A 19970-nucleotide genomic window follows, 5' to 3' on the forward strand; every position below is an offset into this window, starting at 1 on the left:
ATTACCTCTTTCACACTTGCCTGATTGCAACGCCGGCATCCGCAGAGGCCGGGGATTGTACTAGGGGTCGAGGCCGTCAATCCCTGGTGTGAAATGATGTCACATGATGCCGATTTGAACTGATTTTGCTTTCACACTTGCCACTTTAAAGGCCGATTGGCATTTGATTACTTGCAAGTGTGAAAGGAGCTTTAGAGATTTTAGGAAATATAAACTGAAACTGTTTTGTAATCATGTTTGAAAAGTTAGTTTCAGTTTCAGTATGGATTGAACATAGAACACTACAGCACAGTACAGGTTCTTTGGCCCTTGATGTTGTGCCGACCTATTTATAACGTATTAAACCCTCGCTACTTTGTGACCCTCTATTTTTCTTTCATCCATCCGCCTGTCTTAAGAGTCTCTTAAATGATCCTTAATGTTCTAGCCTCCAGCACTATCCCTGGCAAGGCATTCCAGGCACCCACAACTCACCCAGATGTCTCCCCTAAACTTCCCTCCCTTCACTTTGTACACATGTCCTCTGGTGTTTGATGTTCCTGCCCTGGAAACAGACACTGACTATCTATGCCTCTCATAATTTTGTAGACCTTATCAAGTCTCCTCTCATCCTTCTATGTTCCAAAGAGAGAAGTCCCACCTCTGCTAACCTTTCCTGTTAGACTTGTTTTCCAATCCAGGCAACATCCTGGTAAATTTCCTCTGCATCCTCTCCATAGCTTCAACATCTTTCCTAAACTGAGGTGACAAGAACTAAACTCAATACTCTAAGTGTGGTCTTACCAGAGATTTGTAGAGTTAAGTCCGCATCCTAATGGCCTTCTTAGCTAGCCTATAAACCTGTGTAATGACCTTGACGGATGTATGGATTTGAACCCCAAGGTCCCTCTGCTCATCCACACTCTTAAGTTATTGACCATTAACCCTGTACTCAGCCTTCTGGTTTGTCCTTCCAAAATGCATCACCTTACACTTATCTGGATTGAACTCCATCCACCACTTTTCTGCCCATCTCTACATCCTGTTTATATCCTCTTGTAACCTTTGACAACCCTCAGCTCCATCCACAACTCCTCCAGTCTTTGTGTCATCTGCAAACTCACTGACCCATCCTTCCGCCCCTTCATCCAGGCCATCACAAAGAGCAGGGGTCCCAGAACAGATCCTTGCCGCACTCTACCAGTCACCGACCTCCAGGCAGAATATTGAGCTGAGGGATTTTTCACAGCTGCCTCGAAACTGGCCAATTCTGATGAAAAGCCATTAATCTACAACATATTTTTTCTCTATCTCCAAGAATTCTCCTTGACTATTCCAAGTATTCATTGTGCGATTTCAGACATCCAGGATCTGTAGTCTTTTATACCCAAAAATTCCATCACTTATTCTTATCACCCTCCTCTGTTCTCATAATCTCTTATCCAGGCAAATTAGGTGTGGCTAACAAGCCTTCACCACTACCCTTCCATAGCCCTGAACACTCTTTAGATAAATATCCACTTGGCTTTTGAACAGTACTCCCACATCCCATCCAGTCCAGAACATTTATCCACATCAAGTCGAACTTGTCTACATTTCGCTCAGACCCAAACGTCGGTTATGTATCTTTATCTTTGCTATCTGTTTGACCTGTTGAGTTTCTCCAGCCTTGAGTTTTTCTGACAATAAACGTGAAGAATAACCCACTGTGAACCAGCCTATGCCCTTTGGCCCGTTGCTTCTGTCAGGGGGCTAGCAGCCCGGCGCCACACGAATGCAACTGTGTCAGTGCACTGGCGCCGCGTTGGTTAAACGGGCGGCGCTTCACTCCAGACCGCCCCCAGTGCCCGGCTCGCTGCAGGCGGCTCACCGCAACCAGGCCTCGGTCCCACCCACCTTCCATCCATCCCGGTGTCGATGGCGGCTCACAACCGGGGCTCAGGCCCTCAGGCCGCGATGGCGAGGCTGAAGGGCGTGGGCAACGAGCTGTTTCAGCACGGGCGGTATGGAGAGGCGGCCGCCCGCTACTCCGAGGCCATCGGTCGGCTGCAGGAGCCCGGTAAAAGGGGAAGGACGGAGGGGGGGGGGGGTTGGGGGAGAGGGAGGCACGGGGGGGGGGGGTTGGGGGAGAGGGAGGCACGGGGGGGGGGGGTTGGGGGAGAGGGAGGCACGGGGGGGGGGGGTTGGGGGAGAGGGAGGCACGGGGGGGGGGGTTGGGGGAGAGGGAGGCACGGGGGGGGGGTTGGGGGAGAGGGAGGCACGGGGGGGGGGTTGGGGGAGAGGGAGGCACGGGGGGGGGGGTTGGGGGAGAGGGAGGCACGGGGGGGGGGGGTTGGGGGAGAGGGAGGCACGGGGGGGGGGGTTGGGGGAGGGGGAGGCACGGGGGGGGGGTTGGGGGAGGGGGAGGCACGGGGGGGGGGTTGGGGGAGGGGGAGGCACGGGGGGGGGGTTGGGGGAGGGGGAGGCACGGGGGGGGGGGTTGGGGGGGGGAGGCACTGGGGGGGGGGGTTGGGGGAGAGGGAGGCACGGGGGGGGGTTGGGGGAGAGGGAGGCACGGGGGGGGGTTGGGGGAGAGGGAGGCACGGGGGGGGGTTGGGGGAGAGGGAGGCACGGGGGGGGTTGGGGGAGAGGGAGGCACGGGGGGGGGTTGGGGGAGAGGGAGGCACGGGGGGGGGTTGGGGGAGAGGGAGGCACGGGGGGGGGTTGGGGGAGAGGGAGGCACGGGGGGGGGTTGGGGGAGAGGGAGGCACGGGGGGGGTTGGGGGAGAGGGAGGCACGGGGGGGGTTGGGGGAGAGGGAGGCACGGGGGGGGTTGGGGGAGAGGGAGGCACGGGGGGGGTTGGGGGAGAGGGAGGCACGGGGGGGGGTTGGGGGAGAGGGAGGCACGGGGGGGGGTTGGGGGAGAGGGAGGCACGGTGGGGAGGGATTGGGGGAGAGGGAGGGACGGGGGGGGGTTGGGGGAGAGGGAGGGACGGGGAGGGGTTGGGGGAGAGGGAGGCACGGGGGGGGTTGGGGGAGAGGGAGGCACGGGGGGGGTTGGGGGAGAGGGAGGCACGGTGGGGAGGGGTTGGGGGAGAGGGAGGCACGGGGGGGGTTGGGGGAGAGGGAGGCACGGGGGGGTTGGGGGAGAGGGAGGCACGGGGGGGGGGTTGGGGGAGAGGGAGGCACGGGGGGGGTTGGGGGAGAGGGAGGCACGGGGGGGGTTGGGGGAGAGGGAGGCACGGGGGGGGTTGGGGGAGAGGGAGGCACGGGGGGGGTTGGGGGAGAGGGAGGCACGGGGGGGGTTGGGGGAGAGGGAGGCACGGGGGGGGTTGGGGGAGAGGGAGGCACGGGGGGGGTTGGGGGAGAGGGAGGCACGGGGGGGGTTGGGGGAGAGGGAGGCACGGGGGGGTTGGGGGAGAGGGAGGCACGGGGGGGGGTTGGGGGAGAGGGAGGCACGGGGGGGGTTGGGGGAGAGGGAGGCACGGGGGGGGGTTGGGGGAGAGGGAGGCACGGTGGGGAGGGGTTGGGGGAGAGGGAGGCACGGTGGGGAGGGGTTGGGGGAGAGGGAGGCACGGTGGGGAGGGGTTGGGGGAGAGGGAGGCACGGTGGGGAGGGGTTGGGGGAGAGGGAGGCACGGGGGGGGTTGGGGGAGAGGGAGGCACGGGGGGGTTGGGGGAGAGGGAGGCACGGTGGGGAGGGGTTGGGGGAGAGGGAGGCACGGGGGGGTTGGGGGAGAGGGAGGCACGGGGGGGGGGGGTTGGGGGAGAGGGAGGCACGGGGGGGGTTGGGGGAGAGGGAGGCACGGGGGGGGGTTGGGGGAGAGGGAGGCACGGGGGGGGTTGGGGGAGAGGGAGGCACGGGGAGGGTTGGGGGAGAGGGAGGCACGGGGGGGGGGTTGGGGGAGAGGGAGGCACGGGGGGGGGGGTTGGGTGAGAGGGAGGCACGGGGGGGGGGGTTGGGGGAGAGGGAGGCACGGGGGGGGGTTGGGGGAGAGGGAGGCACGGGGGGGGTTGGGGGAGAGGGAGGCACGGGGGGGGTTGGGGGAGAGGGAGGCACGGGGGGGTTGGGGGAGAGGGAGGCACGGGGGGGGTTGGGGGAGAGGGAGGCACGGGGGGGGTTGGGGGAGAGGGAGGCACGGGGGGGTTGGGGGAGAGGGAGGGACGGGGGGGGTTGGGGGAGAGGGAGGGACGGGGGGGGTTGGGGGAGAGGGAGGGACGGGGGGGGTTGGGGGAGAGGGAGGGACGGGGGGGGTTGGGGGAGAGGGAGGGACGGGGGGGAGAGGGAGGGACGGGGGGGAGAGGGAGGGACGGGGGGGAGAGGGAGGGACGGGGGGGGAGAGGGAGGGACGGGGGGGGAGAGGGAGGGACGGGGGGGGAGAGGGAGGGACGGGGGGGGAGAGGGAGGGACGGGGGGGGAGAGGGAGGGACGGGGGGGGGAGAGGGAGGGACGGGGGGGGAGAGGGAGGGACGGAGGGGGAGAGGGAGGGACGGAGGGGGAGAGGGAGGGACGGAGGGGGAGAGGGAGGGACGGAGGGGGAGAGGGAGGGACGGAGGGGGAGAGGGAGGGACGGAGGGGGAGAGGGAGGGACGGAGGGGGAGAGGGAGGGACGGAGGGGGAGAGGGAGGGACGGAGGGGGAGAGGGAGGGACGGAGGGGGAGAGGGAGGGACGGAGGGGGAGAGGGAGGGACGGAGGGGGGAGGGAGGGACGGAGGGGGGAGGGAGGGACGGAGGGGGGAGGGAGGGACGGAGGGGGGAGGGAGGGACGGAGGGGGGAGGGAGGGACGGAGGGGGGAGGGAGGGACGGAGGGGGGAGGGAGGGACGGAGGGGGGAGGGAGGGACGGAGGGGGGAGGGAGGGACGGAGGGGGGAGGGAGGGACGGAGGGGGGAGGGAGGGACGGACGGGGGGAGGGACGGAGGGAGGGACGGAGGGGGGGAGGGAGGGACGGAGGGAGGGACGGAGGGGGGGTGGGGGGGGCACGGAGGGGGGGGTTGGGGGAGGGGGAGGCACGGAGGGGGGGTTGGGGGAGGGGGAGGCACGGAGGGGGGGGAGGGGGAGGCACGGGGGGGGTTGGGGGAGAGGGAGGCACGGGGGGGTTGGAGGAGAGGGAGGCACGGGGGGGTTGGGGGAGAGGGAGGCACGGGGGGGTTGGGGGAGGGGGAGGGGGGCACGGAGGGGGAGAGGGGGGTGGGAGGGGGAGAGGGGCGTGGGAGGGGGAGAGGGGTGGGAGGGGGAGAGAGGGAGGGACGGGGTGGGTGGGGGATAGGGGGTAGGTTGGGAGAGGGAGGGTCAGATAGGGGAGGGATGGACGGGGTGAGGGATGGACGGGGTGAGGGATGGACGGGGTGAGGGATGGACGGGGTGAGGGATGGACGGGGTGAGGGATGGACGGGGTGAGGGATGGACGGGGTGAGGGATGGACGGGGTGAGGGATGGACGGGGTGAGGGATGGACGGGGTGAGGGATGGACGGGGTGAGGGATGGACGGGGTGAGGGATGGACGGGGTGAGGGATGGACGGGGTGAGGGATGGACGGGGTGAGGGATGGACGGGGTGAGGGATGGACGGGGTGAGGGATGGACGGGGTGAGGGATGGACGGGGTGAGGGATGGACGGGGTGAGGGATGGACGGGGTGAGGGATGGACGGGGTGAGGGATGGACGGGGTGAGGGATGGACGGGGTGAGGGATGGACGGGGTGAGGGATGGACGGGGTGAGGGATGGACGGGGTGAGGGATGGACGGGGTGAGGGATGGACGGGGTGAGGGATGGACGGGGTGAGGGATGGACGGGGTGAGGGATGGACGGGGTGAGGGATGGACGGGGTGAGGGATGGACGGGGTGAGGGATGGACGGGGTGAGGGATGGACGGGGTGAGGGATGGACGGGGTGAGGGATGGACGGGGTGAGGGATGGACGGGGTGAGGGATGGACGGGGTGAGGGATGGACGGGGTGAGGGATGGACGGGGTGAGGGATGGACGGGGTGAGGGATGCACGGGGTGAGGGATGGACGGGGTGAGGGATGCACGGGGTGAGGGATGCACGGGGTGAGGGATGGACGGGGTGAGGGATGGACGGGGTGAGGGATGGACGGGGTGAGGGATGGACGGGGTGAGGGATGGACGGGGTGAGGGATGGACGGGGTGAGGGATGGACGGGGTGAGGGATGGACGGGGTGAGGGATGGACGGGGTGAGGGATGGACGGGGTGAGGGATGGACGGGGTGAGGGATGGACGGGGTGAGGGATGGACGGGGTGAGGGATGGACGGGGTGAGGGATGGACGGGGTGAGGGATGGACGGGGTGAGGGATGGACGGGGTGAGGGATGGACGGGGTGAGGGATGGACGGGGTGAGGGATGGACGGGGTGAGGGATGGACGGGGTGAGGGATGGACGGGGTGAGGGATGGACGGGGTGAGGGATGGACGGGGTGAGGGATGGACGGGGTGAGGGATGGACGGGGTGAGGGATGGACGGGGTGAGGGATGGACGGGGTGAGGGATGGGAGTGGGAGGATAGGAGGACAAGGTGGATGGAGAAGAGGACGAGGAGGAGGTGGGGAAGGGGGTGGGGTCGGTGGGAGTGTGATGAGGGGAGGAGAGGGGGTGAGGTAGTGGAGAGGAGGGAGGGTGGGGGAAGAGCCCCCTTCACCCCTCCCCTCCCCTCCCCCCTCACTCTCCACCCATGTTCTTTCCCCATCTTTCCCCACTCAATTTTATTGGTTGTACCAGGTTTCCAGTGGTCCTGTCCGTGAGTCTTCTTTTTGTCTTCTAGGGTCATCATTGCCAGCAGAGCTGAGTGTTCTGTATTCCAACCGAGCTGCCTGTTACCTGAAGATTGGAAATTGCAGTGACTGTGTAAAAGATTGTACTGCGTACGTATCTCAGCTAATTATTTCAAAAACAAGAAATGTCACGTTGGGGCCATTAGAAGTGTTAGTGTTGTCAGTCTTAGTAACAGGAGGGGCCATAGTTAAAAGTAAAGCATGAGTGCAGACACCGTGGATGAAGTAAAAGCACAATGCTGGGAGAAACTCAGCAGGTCAAACAATGTTCTTTATATAGCAAAGGTAAAGATACATAACCAATATTTCAGACTTGAGCCCTTTATCAAAGATTAAAATATGTTGGTAGGTTTCCGAGTGAAAAGGTAAGGGGAGGAGCATGGTCAGAAAGGCAGGAGGTGATGGGTGGAGAAGGGAGGGAGGGCACAGTAGCAAGCAAGGGGAGGAGGGATGGCTAATTGAATAGAGAGGGAAGAGGGGTGAAAGAAGACAGGGGGAATGGAGAGCAGGTTAGCAGAAACCGGAGAAGTTGATGTTAATACCATCTGGCTGGAGAGGGCCCAGATGGAAAATCGGGTGTTGTTCCTCTAATTTTCAGGTGGTCTTGGTGGGATGGTACATGAGGCCATGGATAGATATGTGATTATGGAAGCGGGACGCAGAACTGAAACGGTTGACCATTGGGAGATCCCGGTCACTGATGTGGACAGAACGAAGGTGCTCAGTGAAGTGATCTCCCAGTCTGCGCCCAGTCTCTCCGATGTAGGGAAGGCCACAAAGGGAGAACCTGATATGAAAGTCTGAAGCCGCTGTTATTGTAGTTAAAACACAGAAATGCTGGAGGAACTCAGCAGGTTATGCAGCGTCCATAGAAAGTAAAGATATATTATTGATGATTCGGGTCTGAGAGCTTCTTCAAGGTGTGAGTAAAAAGCAGGCAGGGACCTGAATGAAACTGTGGAGAGGGAAAAGAGGACAGGGGAGGAGTACAGACCAATAGGCAGAACGTGTTAATTGGACATGGATAGAAGAGGAAAGCTAAGAATTGATGGGGGTGGGAGGTTGGCTCTGTGAATGCAGAGCAGGGAGAAAGGAGATAAAGGGGGATGGGTGGGGGGGGGGGGAGAGAGAGAGAGAGACAGAGGTAGAGGAAAGGAAAGGAGACATAGAGAAAGATGGGGCTAATGGGAACAGGAGAAGTCGGTTAATGTCATCTGGTTGGAGGGTGCCCAGACGGAAAATGAGGTGTTGTTCCTCCAATTTGTGGGCTGTCTCAATCTGGCAGTGCATGAGACCATGGACAGACATGCCAGTGAGGAATTGAAACGAGTTGCCACTGGAGTTCCCTGGTATTGCGGCAGCTCTGTTTGAGGTTGAGTGTCCAGATCCTGGGGAAAACTGTCAAGAGTGGAACAATTAATTTAAAAATAACATGAAAGTTAGATCTGAGGAGATCGGAGTGAGTTAATGGAGAGTCTTGAAAATGAATGTTAAAATTGAGGTACACGTTAACCAGAAAATAAGTCAGTCTGCCTGGGGATGATGTAAAATTTAAGTAGGGGCATTTTCACAGAGGTCCCTGCATAGCTCAGCTGCTTCATCGGTTGTAGTCAAACTGTGCAGCAGCAGGCCCTTCAGTCTATCTCGTTTGAGCTGACCAAGATTCCTTTCAGAACAATGCCATTTACCCGTGTCTGGCCCATTTCCCTCTAAACATTTCCTATCTATGTACCCGTTCAAATTTCTGACAGATGTTGTTGTACCCCCTTCATCTATGCCTGTGTCTGTGTGTACTCTGTGTGTGTGTGCACTATGGTCCGGAGCTGCACTGTTTTAGCAGGTTGTAGATAATCAGATGACCATAAACTTGAACTAGTTATAGACTCACCTGCCTGGACAAAATACTGTGACTCTCAACTCTATGTATGCCCATCATCATTTTATAAACCTCTAAGATTCTCCCTGTCTCCTCGGTTCCAAGGAAAAGACACAGGCAACTTAATTCCTTACTATTCAAGCTTTAGAGTGCAGGCTACATCATCTCAATCACATCTCTCTTAATGTGTGGGTACTCAGAACATCGTGACATGTGACATGTTCATGACAATAAATTCTGATTCTGCATGCACATGAGCATGTGAAAACATCAAGAATGATGCATGTCTTGGTGAGTTTCTCCAGCAGTTTTGTGTAAAATGAACTCCACCTGATTGTGTTTTAATGAACACCACTTTCTTCCTTGTGATTCCACTGCCAGGTCCTTGGAGCTTATTCCATTTGCATTGAAGCCTTTGATTCGTCGTGCTACTGCATACGAGGCCCTGGAGCGCTACCGGAAAGCATTCGTGGATTACAGGACTGCTACACAGGTGGATGGCAGAGTTCAGGCAGCCCAGGATGGCATGAACAGGTGTGCAAGGGGCACGTGTTCCAAGGGTGCAGGTGATGGGTGTTCATGAGGGCACATGTTCCAAGGCTGCAGATGATGTATGTTTGCACGCATGTGTTCCAAGGGTGCATATGATGAACGTCTAAGGGATGAAGCAGTTGGTGATATTAGAGGGTTCCAGTATGAGTTGGTTCATTGTTCCTTTCAGTAATTGAGAATGTTGCCATGGCTGCCAAATTAGAGTTATGAGTGTTTTCCTTCAGACGCAATTGACTGAAGGATGATCTGATTAAGGTTTGTAAGCCTGAGAGGCTCAGACAAGCTGAAGACAGAGAACCATGGTGAAAGGTCAAGGAGCTGCTGAGAAAGTGTCTCAGTGGTGATGTCGTACTGGCAGGCTGAGCATAGGAACCTCAAATGTACCTGAATGAGCTTTGACTGCAGGGCTCTGGACTGAGTTTGGAAGTGGCGTTAACATGGAATCCAGTTTTGGTCAGCAGGGAAACCATGGGTTGAACTATAGAACATTACATAAAAAATATTTATTTATTTTATAGATATAATACTTATCTTGCATATGTATTGTCTATATGTGTGTTCTGTCTGGTTGTATGACTGTGTGTTTTGCACCGAGGACCGGAGAATGCTGTTTTGTCAGTTTGAACAATCAGATGTCCATAAACATGACTCGAATTGAAATCTCCTCTCATTCTTCGACACTCCAAGGAATAAAGTCCTAATGGCCTGTGCAGTGATTTGTATTTTTGTTGCTGGGAGTCAGAGTTGGTTCCCTTGTTTCCTATTGCTGTTTCTTCCCCTCCTTTGCTCTGGGTCACTTTGTTGTTCATGGTCTCATTATCCTCTGCATTTGTTTGTCCCCTGCCCCCTTTGCAGAATGAGGAAGCTGTTGATGGAGAAAGATGGGAATAGCTGGCGTGATAACCTCCCTCCACTACCATCGGTACCTGTCGCACTCCAGCACAAGTGGACACCCAGTGCTCCTGAAAGGAAGGAGGCAGAGAAGACCAGCATACAGCAGAATGGAGACAATAGTGGTGAGGAGCAGATCATTCTGGGAGCTTTGTCAGGATGATCCCTGGGTTCCAAGGGCATCAATTACAAGCACACTGCCTCAAATTGCACCTGGAATTGTGAGATGATTTAATCAGAATTCTTAAGACTGGGTAGCCAGAATATTTGTAAATTGAAGAATCCAATGTAGAAACACTAAAAATCTACAGTGCAGGAAGGGTTAATGAGCAGTTATTTCTTTGCTATTATCAGACTATAGGACAGACCTTTCATTGGTAAAACAGTGCCCCACATGGTTTTAACTGAATTGTAACACTGTTCTCTATTATAGTTTTATTTTGCACTATCTACTGACATTCAGACAGTTATGTAAATAGACCATAAAACACTAAGGCACAGAAAGAGATCCTTGGGCCCTTCTCAACTGTGTTGAACTATTATTCAGCCACTGACCTGCTATAGCCTTCCCAGTCATGTATTTATCCAAATTTTTCTTAACTGTCAAAATTGAGTATGCAGTCACCAGCTGGCAGTTCATTCCACCCTCCCACCACTCTCTGTGTGAAGAAGTTCCCTTTAAATGTTTCACACTTAGCCCATGTTCTCTAGTTTTTAAATTATCCTAACTTAAGTAAAAAAAACCCTGCTTGCATTTATCTATATCATAATTTTGTATACCTCTATCTAGTCTCTTCTCATTTTAGTACATTGAATCAAATCCTGACCTGTTTTGCCTTTCCCGCTAACTCAGTTCTTCAAGTCCTGGCAACATCCTTGTAAATAATTTAAAAAAAATATTTACATTTTATTTATAGCACACTGTACAAGCTCATTTGTCATTTAAACCCATGCCAGCCAGTTACACCCAAGTTAACCAACAAATCAATACATTTTGAAGGGTGGGAGGAAACCAGAGTGCCCAGAGGAAACCTATACAGACACGGAGAGAACATACAAACTCCTTACAGACAGCGCGGGACTCGAATCCCACTTGCTGGAACTGAAATTGTGTTGCACTAACCATGGCACCCTAAGTCTCCTCTGCACTCTATCAATCTTCTAGGAATAGGAAATGTTTAGAGGGAGTATGCTGCAAATGGTGGTTTGGATAGCATGCACAAATTGGGCTGAATGGCCTGCTATAATACTCTGACTCTATAACTCTACTTAAGTATGGGTTGACAACTAGATAGCACTCAAAAGAAAGCTTGTTTTCACTCTCTGAGTACATATGACACTAAACCAATTCAAGTTGCAGTCTGTTTGGGGTGATGTTAAGAAGCACTTCACAGTTCTAATGTAGGAATTTGACATCTTGAATGTTGCTTAGTGAATTGGTAACTACAAATCTGAGATGGATAACCTGCTACAAATTCTGTGTTGATCAAATATTATGACAAAAATCACATCAGTCAGGTTAAAATGAACAATTGATCTGGCTGTCTGGAGCAAAATAAACATCAGGCATAATCTTATCTCTCACTGCCATCCAGGGACAGAAACAGCCATTCTTCATGAGGCAGAGATTCACCTCCTTCAACCTCATCCACTGCACACAGTGTTCCCAATGTGGCCTCCATTACATCAGGGGACCAAGCTCAGATTTTCACAGAGCATCTCCACTCCATCTGCAGTTGCCATCCTGAGCTCCCAGTTACTGCCATTCCAACTCTCCTTTTTCTCACACCTTTTTCCACACTGCCAGAGTGGAGCCCAATATAAATGAGAGGAACACCAGCTCAACTTCCCCTTGGGCAGTCTATAACTCAATGGAATGCCCATGCAATTTTCCAATTTCAAGCATCGTGTCCCCTTTCTCTACTTCTGTACCTGTTTTCTCTTCACCAACCACACCACCCCCGCATGCTCCCTTGTAGCAGGTTACAGATAGCCCATGGAAAACTTGCTGCAGTCAGAACATAGCGACGCTTCCACTCGAGCCCAACAGCAGTGGGTTGGAGTTTCTCACCGCAGGAGCTGAGTGTCAAAACTCCTCAGCAACCCCGAAAGGCACAGATCAGCAAAGCTGGGCTCCTGACAAAGCCTATCCCTGAACATTGACCTGAACATCGAGCCATGTATGCCAGCAATGTGAGGTGTGAGTGTGCATGCGTGAGCCCACGGCAGAGTTGCAAGCTAACAGAGTACACAATGACATACGTGGCGAGATGAGGTTATGCAAGGGTTCACAGGGTGTAAGAAAGTTTGGGCTGTAACTACAGTAAACGACGTGTATGGTGCGGGGAGGTTAGTATGATATAAGGAGTATTTCTGGCTGCCCATAGGTGATGATTGTCTGCAGAGTGAACAACCTGGAACCTCGTGTACCACACTAAGCTTGATCAATTCCTTTTTGTCAGCTCCCAACAATCTTGAACAAGCCAAATGTTTTAAGGAAGCAGGAAACGTGCTGGTGAAGAAGGGAGAGTTCAGGAAGGCTGTAGAGAAGTACAGTGCCAGCCTGGACCTCAACCGCAAGGAGTGTACCACCTACACCAACAGGTACCCGAGCAGAATTAGTCCAAGCCCCTGGAATGGATTGTAGCTCCGTGAGGACCGTGTGGGTGCATTTAAGGCAGAGATTGATAGTTCCTTGATTAGCCAGGGCATCAAAGGTTATGGGGAGAAGGCCAGGTAGTAGGGCTGAGTGGGAAAATGGATTAGCTCATGATTAAATTGTAAGAAGTTTGTACGTTCTCCCCATATCTGCCTGGGTTTTTTCTGGGTGCTTCGGTTTCATCCAACCCTTCAAAACGTACCAAAGGTTGTAGGTCAATCAGGTATAATTGGGTGGCACAGGCTGGTGGGCTGAAAGGGCCTGTTGTAGCCATGCTGTATGGGTAAATTAAAATTAAATGGCAGAGTAGGCTCAATTGGCTAAATAGCTCATATCTACTTCTATGTCTTATGGATACCAGGACACAATCACGTCTCAATTCTGAGAGAAATCAGGCAAACCCCTTCCCTCATTCTCAGGATGTGGGGTCACCCATCCTGGGTTAGGAATCCCACCTGCCAGAGGGTCTGGCTTTACCTGGTCTGTGTCGTCTCCTCGGCAGGGCGCTGTGTTACCTGAACCTGAAGAGGTATCCGGAGGCGGTGCAGGACTGTACGGCTGCCTTGGCTTTGGATCCCAAAAACCTGAAGGCGTTCTACCGACGTGCACTAGCTCGGAAAGAGCTGAAGGTAAGAAAAGTGTAATGAGCAAACGGATTTAATGGTAACGATGAGTTTATTGTCATATACATAGTATCGTGTACACATGCACTGAAATTTTTGTTGCACCCAGACAGTATGTTTAAAAAAAAAATCTATAGTAGTAAACTTAATGGAAAGACAATAAATATATATGTAAAATAAATATTCACAGCAGATTTAGTTCGAAAGTTATTTGGAAATAGAAATTTGTACATTCTCCCGTGTGCATAAATTTTCCCTGGGCTCGGGTTCCTCCCATCCTTCAAAATGTACAGAGATTGTAGGTCAATTGGGTGATATGGGCTCCTGGGCCGAAAGGGCCTGTTACTATGCAATATGTCTAAATTTAAAATTTAATTAAAAAAAAATAGAGCAATCAGTTCTTTGTGCTGTCCATGATGAGAAACCATTCAAGGGTTTATATCCCAGGTTCCCCACACCAGGTCCAAGAGCTGATATTCCCTCCCAAAACCACATCTCCCCCCCCCTCTCCCCACCCTCCCCACAGCAGCCCTTGTAACCTACCTCTCCAGCTGTGCATCAGCTACCTGGATTTTATAGCTCTTTGGCAACTGAGCAAAAATTGCTCCTCGGAAGCCCTGACTTTTTCTGTGGCAATCAAAATAGGAAACTACAGATGTTGGAAAAATTTAAATAAAAACAAAATGCTGCATGCAGTCAGTCTGCAGCTCGGGCGGTGCTTGCAGACTGAGAAACTCGACATTTTGGGTCCGTGGCCCTTCGTCAGGTGAAGATCTCTGAAGATGTTCCTTGCTTCTCTTTCAACGAATGTAGTGTAACACATTCGTGTTACACAATATTGGCCTGTCAGCCCATGATGTTATGCTGACCCAAAAAGCGAAACATTTTCCATCTCATAACCCTCTATTCATGTGCCTGTCTAAGAGTCTTTTAAATGCCCCTATTGTTCTAGCCTCCACCACCAGTCCTGGCGATGCTCCCTGTGTTTATAAAAAAAAACTTTCCCCTGATGTGTCCTCTGGTGTTTGCTACTCCTGCCCTGGGAAAAAGGTGGTGGCTGTCCACCTTATCTATGCCTTTCAGAATCCTGTAGATTTCTTTTAAGTCTCCTCTCATCCTTCTTTGCTCCAAAGAGATTTTCCAAACTGCTGCTGCTACACATTGAACTTGTCTACAAAGAATGTATAGGGTAGAACAGATCATTTGGCCTTCCCTCAATCTCTTCCTTTCTCTCCCTGGTGTTTGTCCACTTTCCCCTCAGTATTTCAAACAATGAACCAGCAGATGCAGAAAATCTGAATTAAAAACCTGCTGCCGATTCTGACGTAAGCTGCTCGTTTTTTTCTTGTAAAGAAGATTATCGCCTGGAAATCATCTCTCCACAGATGCTGCCTGACCTGCTGAACATTTCCAGCATTTGTTTTCATTCCCCATTTTAATTTAGCTTAATGGTTTTCAGCCTTTTTTTTCCCTACTCACGTACCACCTTTAGTAATCCGTTACTTACCAAAGAGCACCAATGGTCCAGTATGTGAATGGTAAGAAAAAGTTTAAGAATCAGTGATTTAGCTGGACTATTTGGCATTGAAGTAGTATCCACTTCCCAGTTCTTATCCCACAATATAATATCCATATATATAAAATATAATACAAGTATTTCCCCCCTTCCCCAGATATTAAATAAACTGTAAAAGGCAAAGGGAAAAAAAACTAAAAATTAAAACACATGTCATCTGTACCACAATCTTAATTCAGTCTTCTTTGTTTATCTGTCAGGGTGGTTTATATCGTAATTTTTTTTCATAAGGTGGGCTATAGATCATATCTGTGCACCGTGTGCCTCGGGTACGGCTGCCACACTACAATGAACGTGTCATTCTTCTCAGGTTATAAATAATCTTCTCCAGGGGATTATCATGTTTAAACAGCATGACAGGGACTATCAATGCTAGATACATGCTGGTGTAGTACAATTTCCTGAATTAGTTATACCTCACACCGCAAAAAAATTTCAGATGCGGTTTAAAGGTTGGAGCCATTATCCACTTCACCTGGTTATGTACGAAGGTGAGATCCTTCTGGGTACACCTGAGGGACATTTTTTTTAAAAATTACAAAACTGGAGTTTCCACAAGACCCAGAATTGTCCCTTTTGGGAGATACGAGTCAAGTACAGTTTAGATTATCCAAACATTAAATTCAATTTGTAAAGATCCCTTCGTTGGTAGCCAGGAAGTGTATAGCGGTTGCATAGAAGTCCAACTCTCAACTTAGTATAACACGATGGAGATGAAAATGCAAAGTTGCCTTTCCCAGAACATCCCCTATTTTGAAAAATAAATGTTTGAAGTGAATGAATGTATCTAGCAGCAACTGAAAACAAGAAATTGAGCATATCCATTGGAAGTTGTGTAATTTTGGTATCATGGCAACTGTGAATCCTGTTGCAGGGCTTATTTTTTTTGTTGTAGGATTGAATAGCCACATTGAAGGTTGGTTTGAGAGTCACTGATTCAGCATTGTACAGTATGGACACAGGTCTTTGACACAACTTGTCCATTGCTAGCCCAAGTTGCCCATCTGAGCTAATCCCAATTGACCCATGTCCCTCTAAACCTTCCTGGATCCACGTACCTGCCTAAAGATCTTATATCGATAATTGTATTCATCTCTGCCACTACCTTCAGCAGCTTGTACCACACACCCACCACCCTTAGTGTGGAGGAAGATACCCCTCAGGTTCCTTTTAAATCTTTCCCCTCTCACCTTAAATCTATACCTTCGAGTTTTAGATTCCCTTACCCTGGAGAAAACCACTGTTTTAATTGTATCTAATTGACTTGTTAAGTCCGTGGTTTCATAACTCCAAAGGAAAAGGGCCAATGACAATTTTCATCAAGCAAAATATTTCAGTAACAATTAGGTCTAGAGCAGTGGTTCTCAACCTTTTTTTCTACCCCGCACTCACATACCACCTTAAGCAGTCCCTTATTAATCATAGAGCACCAATGGCTCAGGGATGCTTAAAGTGGTATGTGAGTGGAAAAAGGTTGAGAACCACTGTTTTAGAGATAAACAAGAAAGTGCAGACGCTGGGTTGAGTGGAATATACGTGTTGGAGAAACTCAGCCTTTTTTTCACTCACATACCATCTTAAGTAATCCCTTACTAACCACACAGCTCTTGTTCTACAGGATGCCAAAGGTGTTTGTGGTTATTAAGGGAACACTTTAAGGTGGTATGTGAGTGGAACAAAAAGGTTGAGAACCACTGATCATAGGAAGTAAAGGATGATGGGTAAGCCTGAGCCCTTCCTGTTGGGTATCCAAAACAGCTTTCAATGTTCCCAGTGCTGTCTCACTAACATCTTGTCCCAAATCTTGAATTCAATACCCTATGCTCAATGGTTGCAAATGGTGCATTAGGCATTTCTTTTGTTTCTGCAGGACTACAAGGCCAGTCTCACTGATCTTCGAGAGATGCTGAAACTAGATCCAAACAACTCAGCTGGCCAGCACTTGCTGTACGAAGTCCAGAAACTCGCCAAATAAAAGCTTACGACTGCAGGCCACGTCGGAGTCAAACAGAGGAACCCAACCAGGAACCTCTGTGATTGAGAGGCTTGGGCAGATTTTGGAAAAGGCTTGTGCATATTTGGGTTTATGTTTGGTTTGCTTTGCTTTTCAGGGACTTCTCTTTTAAAAAAAAAACTGGTCTGCTACCAAAGAGAGTGAGATTAAAATGTCTTAGACTTTTAGTTGGCTTGACTTGAATTGTGCCTCTTCCTCCGTGTTGGGACATTTGTAAATAATTCATCCTTGCTGAGGGGAGGATTAGGAGAGTGGTGATCTTTGTTCATTTAATCTGTGCTGCACTTTCACCCACCCCTTTCGTAACCTCAGCCAGAGGCTTTGTGTGCTGGTCATCAGGAATGAGGAACAATACATAGAATTTAATAGCAGCATGTATATAAAAACACATTTCAGCATCGTTTAAGCTTTGAGGAATAGTCTGGTCCCTAAACATTCCAAATGACTGACACAGAGTCAAATAAAGAATTCCCGAGAGGGGTGTTGAAAATGAACCATATCATCTACAAACATTGAAGAAATTCCTGGGATTTTGGTCACTATTTATTGGCATGAACCTCCAGTGATTCAGGTGTGGTTTAGGTGAAACCAGTTCATGTTATCAGACAATTGGACTAGGACAGAAATTGGGTATTCTCTGACCCATCTATAATATTCTAAGTACCCTGCATCTCCACACAGTCCACACCAACTGAGAAAACAAATGGGAGAATATATTCGTCAAATGCATGTGGTTTATGGGTTTATAGATGTTAATTGTTGAATTGAAGACCAGTCCATTTTCTTAACCAAGTGAGCCAGCTCCCAGCATGGATGAAACAATTTTCCTTGTCCAGTGTTCTGATCAGGAAGACCCTTTGCGCAATTGTTGGGCTCAAGGTACAGTTGCAACTGAAGTGTGGCTGTGGGATGACAGAACCAAGCAGGTTGACTGGGTGATTGTTTACCTCAGACTATTAATAAACTTTGTGCCTGCTGCAGCTTGAAGCTTGGTTCCAAATATCTCAATGCTGTGGTTTCCATCATGTATTCCATATATATTGCACTGTAAATCTCAAACTCAGGTATTAAACTGTGGTGATGACAAGAGCTGTCTTTTCCTTCTTTTAGTGGAGGTATTGATCATACCCAGACTTTAGACCATAAAGACATAGGAGCAGAAATAAGTTATTCAGTCCATTTTCTCACTGTTCAATCTCCCCATAACCTTCGATGCCATGGATACCTTCGATATCACCTTTGGGAGAGGTGATATCATTAAAATGGTAATTGCTCAGATACTTGGGTAGAAAGTAAGCTTGTCAATTCCCCCCTTGGAAATGATAATAGACAAGAATTCCCTCTACTAAAAACCTGTCACCTTTTGATTAACCTGCATTCACAAGAAAATTATTATGGAAGTGACTAATGTGAATAACCTGATCTACAGCTTCACAACCAATCAGGCAAGATTTATGCACTTCACGAACAGGTTTTTTTTCCACAGCTAGTTGTCAGAGGCCCTGATAGCTCAGTGATTAGAGCACTAGTTTTGTAAACCAGGAATTGTGATTTGTTCCTTGCTGGGCCTCATTTCTGTGCAGAATGCTGGACAAAATGGTGACTCTGTCTTCCTTACAGAACACAAAAGTTAAGTAATTCCATATGTTACATTCTAAATGTATTATGTCACAACAATGGAACCTTTACCAAAAAGGTAATAGCTAGTTTTCTGTACAAACTATGAAAAATGGAGATATTCTAAGGAATTTAGATGCATGAGAAATAGTCTGGGATCACAGAATTGACCAATTAAGTCATCCAAAAGTATATTAGCCCAGTTTAGTTCTGGTAAGAAGACCAACAGGTGCCCTGCAGTCTTCCACCAACTGGATTCTGATACTCTCAGGCTATCTTGGGGCCAAGAGCAAATGTCACTTAGATGAAATACCTAGGGGCAACTTCATTTCGATGCCCAAAGATTCTGGGTACTCTCAAATTAGATAGCATTAACAAACTTCTTTACCTTAGACCCCCACTCATCTTTACTCCCATTTTCCCCATCTCCTTCCCCCCCCCCCCCCCCCAGCTCTGCATTCAGAGGCAACCCCACCTCACCCAATCAATTCTCACCTTTCCTCTCCATATCCCATTAATGCCGACCCTTTTAATTCAGGCACCTCTCTCTCACATCTTGAAAGTCTCAGGTCCAAAACAGTTATACACTTCCCTCCTGTGGATGCTGTGAGATCCAAGTTCTTCCAGCATTTAGAACATATTCTGAGATTTCAAACAATCTGCAAAAATCCAATAGATGCCCCAGCTGGAGAGGGTGCAGAAGAGATTGACTGAGATGGTTTCAGGAAAGAATTTAAGCTGACAGAAGCTGGGATATCTTGAAAAGGTGGTGGGGGTGGTGAGATATGACAAGTACTGGGGGGTGGGGAGAGAGAACAAAACATCACAGGATATCAGTGCGGAAGTAGGTCCATCGAATCTGCACTATTCTAATGAGCTGATCCATCCTCCCACTCCCCGTCAACCTTGACGGGCTGTAATCAAATACTGTCAATTTCCACCTTAAATACACCCAACAGCCTCACTTTCAGAGTCACCTGTGGGAACACGTTCCACAGACTCTCAGCCTTCTGACCAAGAAATTTTCCACATCAGTTTTAAATTGGCACCCTTTCATCCGGAGGTAATGCTCTCTTGTCTGAGAATCCCCTTCTGTGGGAAAGAAACAAACTTGCCACATCTCTTCTGTGTAGGCCTTAATCAGTAGGTCGAGAGAAACCAATCCTGCTAAAGACAGGATGAAGTTGGTAGATTAAAGATACAAAAAGGGTGGCCAGAGAATAAAGGTCTTCACTGCCAGTGGGTCAAGGGGAAGTAGGTCCCACCGTAGCATTTATGAGGCAGCTTGCTGAAGTATCTAGAGTTGCAGCAAGATGGCATAGGAGCAGCACCAGCTGGATCATCACTGATTTGAGGGGCTGAATAGTCTTCAAGCTCTAACCATTATTTGTATCCAGTGTGACCACTTTGGCCAG

The 19970-nt window shown here is 50.9% G+C and overlaps 1 protein-coding gene across 1 annotated transcript; it reads left to right on the plus strand.

Moving 5' to 3' along the window:
* The first annotated feature begins 174 nt into the window (after nucleotides 1-174).
* On the plus strand, nucleotides 175-18025 carry LOC138735882 (mitochondrial import receptor subunit TOM34-like). Its single transcript, XM_069884459.1, has 7 exons — nucleotides 175-2038; nucleotides 6738-6837; nucleotides 9005-9157; nucleotides 10031-10191; nucleotides 12529-12670; nucleotides 13228-13354; nucleotides 16795-18025. The coding sequence occupies exons 1-7, from the start codon at nucleotides 1897-1899 to the stop codon at nucleotides 16897-16899; spliced, it is 930 nt and encodes a 309-aa protein (XP_069740560.1). The 5' UTR covers nucleotides 175-1896; the 3' UTR covers nucleotides 16900-18025.
* Nucleotides 18026-19970: the final 1945 nt, after the last annotated feature.

This window comes from Narcine bancroftii, chromosome 6, assembly GCF_036971445.1.
Source record: "Narcine bancroftii isolate sNarBan1 chromosome 6, sNarBan1.hap1, whole genome shotgun sequence".
NCBI classification, from domain to species: Eukaryota; Metazoa; Chordata; class Chondrichthyes; order Torpediniformes; family Narcinidae; genus Narcine; species Narcine bancroftii.

Excerpts from the sequence above, each read along its gene's own strand:
- LOC138735882 (XM_069884459.1), top strand. The coding sequence starts at position 1,897 with ATGGCGGCTCACAACCGGGGCTCAGGCCCTCAGGCCGCGATGGCGAGG. Across the intron at positions 9,158-10,030 it reads GCCCAGGATGGCATGAACAG|AATGAGGAAGCTGTTGATGG; the intron begins GTGTGCAAGGGG and ends CCCCCTTTGCAG. Across the intron at positions 13,355-16,794 it reads TAGCTCGGAAAGAGCTGAAG|GACTACAAGGCCAGTCTCAC; the intron begins GTAAGAAAAGTG and ends TTGTTTCTGCAG.